Source organism: Lotus japonicus, chromosome 1 (genome assembly GCF_012489685.1).
Source record: "Lotus japonicus ecotype B-129 chromosome 1, LjGifu_v1.2".
Lineage (NCBI taxonomy): Eukaryota > Viridiplantae > Streptophyta > Magnoliopsida > Fabales > Fabaceae > Lotus > Lotus japonicus.
Genome location: NC_080041.1, coordinates 47,641,689 through 47,653,901, shown reverse-complemented (window position 1 = coordinate 47,653,901; position 12,213 = coordinate 47,641,689). Strand labels below are relative to the sequence as shown.

General features: G+C 41.6%; 1 protein-coding gene and 1 long non-coding RNA gene across 3 annotated transcripts; one reads left to right on the top strand and one right to left on the bottom strand.

Moving 5' to 3' along the window:
* Positions 1–769: 769 nt before the first annotated feature.
* On the bottom strand, positions 770–5,835 carry LOC130731872 (uncharacterized). Of its 2 annotated transcripts, none has more exons than XR_009016864.1 (3): positions 5,438–5,835; positions 4,514–4,636; positions 770–1,296 (listed from the first exon to the last, which is right to left on the bottom strand). It is a non-coding gene; the product is annotated as an uncharacterized LOC130731872 (long non-coding RNA). The 2 variants fall into 2 exon arrangements; XR_009016863.1 differs by lacking the exon at positions 770–1,296 and adding an exon at positions 2,442–3,142.
* A 3,346-nt stretch (positions 5,836–9,181) lies between these two features.
* LOC130737165 (uncharacterized) lies at positions 9,182–10,807 on the top strand. The gene has a single exon (XM_057588932.1). It carries the CDS (start codon positions 9,182–9,184, stop codon positions 10,805–10,807), a length of 1,626 nt encoding a protein of 541 aa, XP_057444915.1.
* The last annotated feature ends 1,406 nt before the right edge of the window (positions 10,808–12,213 follow it).

Here is a 12,213-nt window from a genome sequence, read left to right as displayed (position 1 = left end):
CTAAGAGTCAGAAACTGTGATTCACGCTCGTCACGAGCACTGTCAGGAAAATACTTCTTGAGAAAAGCAGTTCGAAATGAATTCCAGTTCACCTCAACATGATTTGCTTCCATTATCCCTCTGGCTCCCCTCCACCAGTACTCGGCATCTCCCAACAGCAGAAAGGTTGCCATTCCCACCTTGGCTCCCTCAGCAGTCTGTAACACACCAAAGATCTTCTCTATTTCCTCAATCCAAAGATCCGCTTTGTCCGGGTCAGTACCTCTCGAAAACTTAGGTGGATCATGTCTCCTAAAATCATTCAAACCCTTGTTCTGATCCAGAGTCGCCTCCCTCTGACGCTGGTGTTGATCACGCGCTTCCTCCGCAACACGCCTCAAAGCATTGTCATTCGCTTGGTTAGTCATTCCCTGAGCCATAGTGGCCATCATCTCTGCTAGTTGATGCGTGTTCACCATCGTCTGTTACCCCCAAGAAAACTGTTAGTCCTAATCGTATGATAGCACCAAAACTATTCCATATGATTAAGTAACAATGCAATCAATTAGAACGAAAAATCGTTCTGCAGACAATCAATTTTCACTCTTTGCAGAGTCACACAACCTAGCACAAAAGACCTATTCCCCAAAGACTCCCGAAAGACTCGACTAAGCTCTGATACCACAATGTAACACCCCGATTTCCGGGTGTCACTTTAGTAACCAAAAATAAACTTTACGCGGAAAACAGGTAATTTTTTTTTGTTTGATTCCTTTAAAATAAAGCGATAGAAAATAAAGACATAACCCAACACTAACTAACCAATATACAAATATATACACATGTACAGCCTCAGTTGCACTCTCCCGTCACGCGCACTCGCAGTGACTCCAAAGTAGTGTGCCCGCAGGCAAATATATACAGAACCAGAAGTGTGAGTGAGAAAGTTATAAGTACAATCCACTAAGAGAAAGTCGGCCTCAAAATGGCCTAAGCAAAGACCCCTACAGTCCGACAGACTCACTGTGATCCCTCAATAAAAGAACCACACGAAAAGCCATGCGTCGGGAACCTACCCTGTCCCAAAAGTAAGACGAATCAGAGCTCTACACAAAATATGACGCCTGCCTAAACCTACCCACCCATAACTGCTCACATAACCGAGTCCACAGCGAACTGAAGTTGGCAAGTTGAAGCTCAGCTCCATGCGTTGTAGAACTCCCTCCGTCAGACGTCCACGCTCGTCAGTACGGTCCTCCACTCAAACCTGATCCCCCCCGAGGGAGAGACCATCGAAACCTAATCCACCGTCGACATCTGGCAGCAGGCCGACCGCCCAAACACAAACATGAAACCAAAGCCAAAGCGCTAGGGTCAACTCACGGAAATAAGTAGATATACAATGACCATGTGATATGGGGTATAGATATATATGTTGATATATATATATATATATATATATATATATATATATATATATATATATATATAAGCAATCCTAGCATGTTATTGGCTCTAACCATGCTTCAATAAATCAAATAGCACACAATTCCAGTCAGAGTGAATGTATGCATGAAATGCAATCAATATGATCCGGATATTTGTGACGCGTTCCCGTTCGCCACAAGTGAAGCATTCCCGTTCTTCACTAGTGAAGCATTCCCGTTCTTCACTCTTGGTGAACCATTCCCGTTATTCACCGTATGATGAACCATTCCGGTTATTCATCAATAATGCATTGGTGAACCATTCCCGTTATTCACCAAATGATGCAATGGTGAACCATTCCTGTTATTCACCATATAATGCATGATGCAATATGGTTAGCAAAACATTGAATCGTCCTCACAACACAAGCGTTTAGCTCAAACCCAATATCAAGACAAACCCAAGAGTTAGTGTCGGTCAATACAACACAACTCGGAGTTAGTGTCGGTCAATACAACACAACTCCAACAACAAAAGAACCCAAGGGTTTAGTGTCGGTCAATACAACACAACCCCAACAACAAGAGTACACAAGGGTTTAGTGTCGGTCAATAAAACACAACCCCAACAACAAGAGTACACAAGGGTTTAGTGTCGGTCAATACAACACAACCCCAACAACAAGAGTACTTAAAGTACTCGGTGACTTTCAATCATCACCGTAGCTCACCTCAGTGGATTTCCCCAAATCCAAAACCCACAACAAAAGTCGACTTTTCCCTGTCTTTCGTAAATATTTTCCCCTTCAGTTTTCCTATGCTTAAACGTTAATAAAACTTGTTTCAATTCGAATTAGTCAAGTTATGAGTTTATTTCTCAAAGTCTAAGTTTCCCAAGTCTTTAGTTTTCGAAATTCTAATCATTCTAATTTTCTAAAAACCCTACAAAAGAAGTTTCCCGGGGAAAGTCTAAGTATTCCAACGAATGGCTAAGTCTCAAACCCCACAATTGAAATTGCCTAGGGTTGTTCATCCAACCCGAAATACCAACTTCAATCAGTTCAAAGGTTCCCCACTCCGAGGTCGCGTCAAAACGCATGTAACACCCCGATTTCCAGGTGTCACTTTAGTAACCAAAGAAATAAACTTTACGCGGAAAACAGGTAATTTTTTTTTCGATTGATTCCTTTAAATAAAAGCGATAAAGAAATAAAGACAAAACCCAACAACTAAACTAACCGATATACAAATATATACACATGTACAGCCTCAGCTGCACTCCCATGTCACGCGCACTCGCAGTGACTCCAAAGTAGTGTGCCCGTAGGCAAATAAATACAGACCCAGAAGTGTGAGTAAGAAAGTTTATAATTACAACCCACTAGAAGAAAGTCGGCCTCAAAATGGCCTAAGCAAAACCCCTACAGTCCGACTAACTCACTGTGATCCCTCAATAAGAGAACCACACGAAAAGTCATGCGTCGGGAACCTACCCTGTCCCAAAAGTAAGACGAATCAGAGCTCTACACAAAATATGACGCCTGCCTGAACCTACCCTCCCAGTACTGCTCACATAACCGAGTCCACAGCGAACTGAAGACAGCAAGTTGAAGCTCAGCTCCATGCGTCGTAAAACTCCTTTCGTCAGACTTCCACGCCAGTACGGTCCTCCAACTCAAACCTGATCCCCCCCCCCCCGAGGGAGAGACCATCGAAAACCAGTCGGCCATCGACATCTGGCAGCAGGCCGACCGCCCAAACACAAACATGCAACCAAAGCCAAGGCGCTAGGGTCAGCTCACGGAAATAAGTAGATATACACTCAACATGTGATATGGGGTATAGATATATATGTTGATATATATATATATATATATATAAACAATCCTAGCATGTTATGGCTCTAACAATGCTTCAATAAACAAACAGCACACAATTCAAGTCAGGATGAATGTATGCGTGAAATGCACAATATGATCCGGATTTGTGACGCGTTCCAGTTCGCTACAAGTGAAGCACTCCCGTTCTTCACTATGGATGAACCATTCCCGTTATTCATCCTGGATGAACCATTCCCGTTATTCATCCTTGGTGAACCTTTCCCGTTATTCACCATATGATGAACCATTCCCGTTATTCATCATTAATGCAAAGTGTACCATTCCCGTTATTCACCATGAGATGCACAGGTGAACCATTCCCGTTATTCACCCGATTGATGCAATATGGTTAGCCAAACATCGAATCGTCCTCACCACATAAGTGTTTAGCTCAAACCCAAACTCACAACAAACCCAAGAGTTAGTGTCGGTCAATACAACACAACTCGGAGTAAGTGTCGGTCAATACAACACAACTCCACCAACAAGAATACACAAGGGTCTAGTGTCGGTCAATACAACACAGCCCAAACAACAAGATAACCCAAGGGATTAGTGTCGGTCAATACAACACAACTCCCACAACAAAACCCAAAATTAAAACCAGAGTCAGTGTCGGTCAATACAACACAACTCGAATAACAAACCCCAAGAGTACTAGAGTACTCGGTGACTTTCAATCATCACCATAGCTCACCTTAGTGGCTTTCCCCAATTCCAATAACTCTCCAAACCCACAACAAAAGTCGACTTTTCCCCGTATTTCGCAATTATTTTCCCCTTTAGTTCTCCTATGATTATTCGTTTAGTAAAAACGTTTCGAATTGGATTAGTCAGGTTATGAGTTTATTTCTCAAAGTCTAAGTCTCCCAAAGTCTCTAGTTTTCGAAATTCTAATCTTTCTAAGTTTCCAAAAACCCGCCAAAAGAAGTTTCCCGGGGAAAGTCTAAGTATTCAAACGAATCCCAACAAATGGCTAAGTCTCAAACCCCACATTTGAACTTGCCTAGGGTTGTTCATCCAACCCGAAATATCAAAGATCACCAGATCAATGAATCTCCACTCCGAAGTCGCGTCAAAATGCACCATCCAACAATATCACAATATCACAAGTTATGGAAAAGCATCATAACATCAACTCATCATCATAAACAACATCAAATAAAGCATAAGTCGAATTTATCGACGCCTATCATGCAATCATAGCTAATAGTAAGTTGCCCTAACCTTAGGAGCTTTCCTTACTAAGTTGCGACTCAAATCAAATCCAGTCATATCTTTGCTTTCCCGTGTTGGCTCACTTCCGTTTGTTCTTTGGCTTCGTCGTCCAGCGCTTCCGTCCTTCGTACCCTTCACAAGTTCACATACTAAACCTTAGCCTCTAAAGTCACATCTAAAGTTCCAGAACAAACTTAGTCAATCATTCTAGCTCACTTAGGCTAAATGCACAAACTTTATGTTTCAAGGACTAAAGTCCAAAGATAAAATATTTGTGTTTTAAAGAAATGTCCTTAAAAAAACACATTTCGCAAACAACTCCTCAAATTTTAAATAATTTAACCCTAGTCCCTTGATAAGCACATAATCACGAAAAGGTCCTCACATAAAAGTAAGTTCTTTTTCAACCCTCAATCTTTAATAAATTTATCAAACAAACCCCAAGACTTTTAAAACTCCGGTTTAACCCAAAACTTCTCAGCCTCTTGTGCTTTAATCCTAAAGTTTTCCCACAATAAACTTTTAGTCCTCAACTTAACTTATGATTTTCACTAAACAAAAACAAGTTTCAGAATTGATTTTCCAAACCCAAAACACATGCCATAGGCTCGGCCACACCTACATAACTATGTATAAATTCACCTTTTTCCCCAAATCACTTCCAAATCCATTTTTAACATTTAAACACAACTAATCAAGACTTAAATTAAAGCTCTTAAAATCCCAAAATCTCTTAACTAAAAAATAACAACTTTTAAGAAAACTAAATGGTGAAATCCATAGATCCGATGATGGGGAATAACATTTGTAAAAGCACTTTGAAAAAAGCTCCAATTAAAAATTTTACAAATATAAAAACTCAACCTTTTTGTAAACAAAAATCATGGTTCACTAAATTCTTGGCATGATCAAACAAAAGAGAAGGGGATTTACCATAAAAAGATCTCAGAAAGAGTTGTGGTGCCTCGTTGAGGCCAGCAAAAATGATGAGGGTGAAGCTGAATGATGGCTTTCAAGGTGTTGGTGATGAGGATGGGCTTATTTCATGGTCAAGGAAACAAGGAGCTCACGTGGCTGCTATTCAAGAGAAAGGATATGGTGATTAGTGTGAGAAGAACATGTGTGTGCGTGGGGTACTGCCAAGGGAACGAATGGGACCGTGGCAAGAAGAAGAAATGAAGAAGATGGAGGTGGTCTCTTGGTGCTATTGGAAGAAGAAAGGAAACATGGTGCGGTGGTGCTGCAGGGGAACGTAAAGGAGAGAATGAGAGAGTAGTATGGAGAAGTAGAAGTGGAGGAAAGAAAGAAAATGGGTCTTCTGCTAGAGAGGAAGAAACGTGACAATGAAAAAAAAGGAGGGAGTGAACGTGAGTCACAGAGGATGAGGATGGATTATTAGATATTTAGGGAAGATATTTTGAGAAGATATTTATAAAACCGGTACTAATTGATTTGGACACCGAATGATTTAACTCATAGAGTTAAGAGAAAAATATAAGAGTGATATATTATTATATCAAAAATTATGAGGAACTCTATGAAATGATAAAATATAAATTTGAATCACTTTGAGCAAAATAAAATGATTCATGCACCAAGAAATGAGTAGAAACAGAGCTAAAGAATAATTGTTAGACAATTAGAACAAATATGACGTTGTCATATTATGCAATTAATCTAAGTATCGATCCAAGAAAGGGCGATACTTGCATCAGGTTCATTTAAGTGAGAAAATGGCTTGAACGCAGTATGCTTCAAAATATACCGCAAAACTACTTTTTGCAATTGATGTCGGATGAGAAAACTTCCTTCTGAAGAAAGATTGGAAATGTCGAAACAAATCTGGCAACGCGAATGGAAACTTCGTTAGAAGTCCCGAATAGAAAAAGTCTTCATCCAGTGATCGAATCTAGGGTTTCGAAGCAAAGAAATTAGCGTCGTCGGACTTCTGAAAAGTAAATACTATCGTGCGTACAGTCCAGGGTTCCGAAATGAAACGTTGGTCGAAGGAAAAATAAAGAGAATCTTTAAATTTTCCAAGGATTCGAAATCTCACTTAAAACGTTGCTCTAAAACGAAATTAGCCTATTCTGGACACGGTCGCCATAAGGCAGGTGTGCAGACGACTCGCACTAATTCCTACAGCGACTACGCAACATTCCTCAAGCAATTCCTGAACTTTCTTCTTCATTAATCTTTCTCAAATATCAAACTCCTGTCACGCTTACACTGATTCTACGCATGAGTCGGAAATTATCTTGTTCTGAAAATCCAGGTCTTACAACGCACAATTCAACAATATCACAATATCACAAGTTATGGAAAACATCATAACGTCAACTCATCATCATAATCAACATCAAAGTAAAGCATAAGTCGAATTCATCGACGCCTATCATGCAGTCATAGCTAATAGTAAGTTGCCCTAACCTCGAGCTGCTCCAACCTCGTGATCTAAATCTCCTTCACACAAATGCTCTGAAACTCCCAAAGTTCCTTCAACTGAACCTCGGAGAAAAACAAAGCAAAATCCAAACAAAATCGATTAGTTCGATCGCAATACAACTCATAAACGATAGACAAATCATTAAAGCTTCAAAATACAACAATCGGATACGAAAAGACAAGTTTTCGAAAACGAAAAACTCCCCACCCCTCACTACAAGCTCTCGGCCACAAAGGAAAAAGAGCTCCGACTCTTTTTCTTCGATCAAATCTGTTTACAAGGTAGTTTTAGGGTAAAACTAAGGCAAAGAAACTGTCGGAAAAATTTTCGGACGATCGGATCGAAATACGGCTATTCAGGGGCGTTTTGGTCCAAAATAAAAGCTCAAAACCTCAAAGTTATTAGTTCGGAAAACAAATTTGACAACAATGATCCTTACGATATCCGTGACAACTAATCCTAAAGGCACGAAGTCCGATTACGACTTTTCGATAGTAAAGTTTCGAAATGTGCGACAAAAAGGGTTTTGAAACAGTTTTTCAGATCCTTGACAACTCAATCACAATCGGCGAATACTGACGGAGGTTTTAGGCTCTTGGGCACGTAGGGAAGATAACCCAACAGAGAAATCAGGAAAAACGGACAGTTTTACAAAAAGCTCAAAACTTTGAGCACAGAAACGACTAAAGAAACGCAGTAGAAACAGTAATCAGAGGTAAGAATCAAGCTAGTTACCTTGGTACCTTGAAGTAGGAACGAACTGCGCGAAGATCGGTCGAGTTTCGGCGAAAAAATCTTCTCCCTCTCTTCTCCCTAACTCGCGGCCCTCTTTGGAAAGAAAATGAGATATTTTGAATTTTCGAGCTATTTATAGGCAGGTGAAATCGCGGGAAAATGAAAATTTCGCGATTCTGATTTTTGCAGCACGTTCACCGATGAATTCTAAGAGAGATTATGGCGACAGAATTCCAAAATTCAAAACAAATCTCTGACATTTAGGAAAAACGATATCTAAAATCCCTAAAGCGGTGTGAGTTAATCTGTCCCGAAAAACTACTTTTTGCTGTGATGGTCAGACGACTAAACTTTGTTCTGATGAAAGATTGGAAATGTCGAAACAAGTCTGGCAACGTGGACGGAAACTTCGTTAGAAGTCCCGAAAAGAAAAAGTCTTCATCCAGCGCTTGAATCTAGGGTTTCGAAGCAAAGAAATTAGCGTCGTCGGACTTCCGAAAAGTGAATACTATCGTGCGTACAGTCCAAGGTTCCGAAATGAAACACTGGTCGAAGGAAAAATAAAGAGAACCTTTAAATTTTCCAAGGATTCGAAATCTCACTTAATACGTTGCTCTAAAAGCAAAATTAGCCTATTCTGGACACGCTCGCCATAAGGCAGGTGTGGAGACGACTCGCACTAATTCCTACAGCGACTACGCAACATTCCTCAAGCAATTCCTGAACTTTCTTCTTCATTAATATTTCTCAAACATCAAACTCCTGTCACGCTTACACTGATTCTACGCGTGAGTCGGAACTTAACTTGCTCTGTAAATCTAGGTCTTACAGGCGCGGTCACAATCGTCACCGGCGATAGAACCTACCCCGGGCAAACCTTCAGATCTACTGGCTAAGTCAGATCCAGGTGTCCGGCGGCAGGCAACAACGCCCGTACACATAAATCTGGATGACTTGAAGGCTAGCAACCCTGTGAAAGAACAAGAGGTGATAGCAGGCATCACGCCAGTGGCTTTAAAGCATATGTTGGATACCTTGCAAAATGTTCAACGTCAGAATGAACATTTGCAAGCTTAGGTGGAGTATTTGAACCAAATGAGAGATTTCAAGCGTGGACAACGTCTGGAGGCTGAGGATGTAGTTGAATTCAAACCTTTCGTGCCCGCCGTCACAACGGTTGAAATACCTGAACATTTGCAAACAATGGCATTGGACGCCTATTCGGGCGACTTTGATCCCATGGAGATTTTGAGATACTTTAACACCAAAATGGTTATTGGCTGTGCGACAGATGAGGTGAAATGTAGATTGTTGCCATCAACATTCAAGGCATGGTGATGCAATGGTTTATTAAGCAGCCACCTTTTTCATTTGACAATTTCACTTATTTATCTACCAAGTTCTTAACTCAGTTCTCAGCCAGCAAGATCACAAAAGCAAGAATATTTGATCTAATCAATATACATCAACAACTGGGTGAGAAGCATAAAACATACATGGCGCGATTCAGCAAAATGGCTGTTCAACTGGAGGAAGATAGCCCAGATGTATGTGTGGCGTCTTTCAAAAACGGACTTCGGGCAGGACCTTTGAATCGTGATTTAACAAGGCGCCCGACGCGTGATATGATAGATCTCCGAGCTAGAGTTCAAGAATTTCTTTTGATAGAGCAAAACGATCAAAACAAGAAGGAGAGAGAAGATTGGAGAAAAGGTACCCAACCAGTCACTGTTCCACCAGAAAAGCCCAAGGCGGGAAAAGATGCAAGGCAAGCTTTGATTCCTCGCCAACCAAGACCTGACCCATATCTGAATTCAAAACTGGGATTCCAAAGCAACACTTGGCACAAGAATTCCCAAGGAGTTTGCCCAACTCAGGCGACTCAGCCAGCTGCCTCACCAAACGCTGCCCCACTCACCAAATTAAATGCGCCTTTAAGCACAATACTGAGGGTTGTGGGTCAGACGAATGTTGTGCAATACCCACCACCGCCTAGGCGACCACCATCTAATGTCGATACTAACAGGTGGTGTGAATTTCACAAAGGTTTAGGACACACCACGGACAACTGCTGGACCTTGCGGCGAGAGATCGATCGATTGATTAAAGCAGGACGTTTAGCAAATTTTGTTAAAGATGCTACAGCACAAGAGCCCGCCAAGGCAACTCAGGGCGATAAAGGAAAAGGCAAGGAAGTGGTGGAGGAATTAGGCGATCCTGTGGGTGAATTTGCATCTATCGCAGGAGGATTTGGTGGTGGCGATATTTCCAGCAAAGCTAGAAAGAGATATGTAGCGGCGGTGCACTCAGTGCACGAGGCATATGAAGGAGCATGCTGGTTGAATCACTCACCGATCACGTTCCCCCCTCAGGATTTTGCTCATGTAATCCCACATGACAATGATCCGATAGTCGTAATAATCAGAGTCAACAATTACAAAACAAAGAAAGTGTTTTTGCACCAGGGATCCTCGGCTGACATTATTTATGGTGATGCATTCAATCGCCTAGGTCTAAAAGAATCAGATTTAAAACCATACTCAAGAACTTTGGTTGGATTCACCGGCGATCGTGTCAATGTGCGAGGCTACGTAGAAATCCCAATTGCTTTTGGAGAGGGGGAATTTGTCAAAAAATTCCAAGCCAAGTACTTGGTATTAGCATGTCGGGCAAATTATAACGCCTTCTTGGGGCAAGATACTCTTAACAAGTTGTGTGCTGTAATATCAACCGCACATTTAACCATAAAGTATCCGGCGTGCAACAGGAAAATTGGAATTTTGCGTGTGGATCAGAATGCAGCAAGGGAGTGCTATCTTAGGAGTGTGGCTCTCTATGGCAGAAAGGCCGCCAAGGAGAGTCATCGAATTACAGACATTTTCCCACAGGAAGGGTTTACACTGGACCCAAGAGACGACGTTGACGATTTTCGCCCGCAGCCTTTGGAAGAAACTAAATCCGCAAAAGTCAAGAATAAGGTATTGAAAATCGGTAGTAGCTTGTCAAAGGATCTAGAGGAACGGTTGATTGCCCTCTTAGGTGATAATTTGGATCTATTTGCTTGGACGATCAATGATGTACCAGGAATTGATCCTAATATAATCACTCACAAGTTGGCTTGACGAGCAGGAGCGAAACCAGTCATACAGACAAGGCGCCGAATGAGTAACGAAAAGGATAAGGCGGTGCAGGTAGAAACCGATAAATTATTAAAGCTTAGTTTATTCGTGAAGTATAGTATCCTCCATGGCTCACCAATGTAGTGATGGTTAAAAAAGCTAATGGGAAGTGTAGAATGTGCACGGATTACACAAGTCTTAACAAAGTGTGTCCAAAAGATTCTTATCCCCTGCCCAATGTTGACAAGTTGGTAGACGGGGCTTCTGGAAATGAACTTCTTAGTCTCATGGATGCCTATTCCGGGTATAATCAAATCATAATGCATCCCCCAGATGAAGAAAGCACGGCGTTCATGACCAACCAGGCTAATTACTGCTAGAAAACCATGCATTTTGGCCTGAAAAATGCGGGCGCCACTTATCAGCGCCTGATGGACAAATTTTTTGGAAACCAAGTGGGAAGGAACATGGAAGTGTATGTCGATGATATGATTGTCAAATCTACCAGGGCGGGCGAACATGATGAAGATCTAAAAGAAGCGTTCGCTCAATTAAGAAAATACAGCATGAAGTTGAATCTAGAAAAATGTTCCTTTGGGATCCAAGGAGGAAATTTTTTAGGGTTCATGATAACATCAAGAGGAATAGAAGTCAATCCAGATAAATGCAAGGCGATTCTGGAAATGAAGAGTCCAGCCAATGTCAAGGAAGTGCAACGACTAACGGGACGTTTGGCAGCCTTAGCTCGTTTTTTGCCAATGGCGGGAGATAGAGTGGCCCCATTCTTCAAATTCAAAAAAAGAACTCAACATTTCAATGGACAGAAGCATGCGAGCAAGCTTTTACCGAGTTAAAAAAGTTATTGGCAACGCCGCCGGTGTTATCTAAGCCTACACCGGATGTTCCTTTGATCCTTTACTTGGCGGTCACAAACAAAGCAGTTTGCACAATATTGCTTCAAAAGGAGGGGAAAAAGTATAAGATTATTTATTTTGTTAGCCATACCTTGGAAGGCGCAGAATTGCGATACCAAAAAATCGAAAAGGCTGCTTTGGCAATTTTGAAAACGGCAAGGCGCCTCCGGCCATACTTTCAAAGTTTCCAAGTGAAGGTTATGTTCTATCCATCAACATAGAAGTGAGGTATAATACCTAGAGTGTATGGATCCTGATGTGAGAATCTAGAGAGAACAAGAGTGTAACCGCTTAGAGAGAGAAAGTAACTAAATTTCAAGTTTGTTATTTCACAAATGAGCTAAGAGTCCCTTACAATTGGTAACCGTCCCCTATTTATAGATTTGGGGTTGGGCTTGGCGCCCCTAACTTTCCTTAATGGGCCATTTGGGCCTTCGGGAGAGGCCCAAGTCTCTGGCCTGTGCGTCGCCCTGAGCTTGCTCCCCTGGGCGAGGG

Excerpts from the sequence above, each read along its gene's own strand:
- LOC130737165 (XM_057588932.1), top strand. The coding sequence starts at position 9,182 with ATGGCGCGATTCAGCAAAATGGCTGTTCAACTGGAGGAAGATAGCCCA.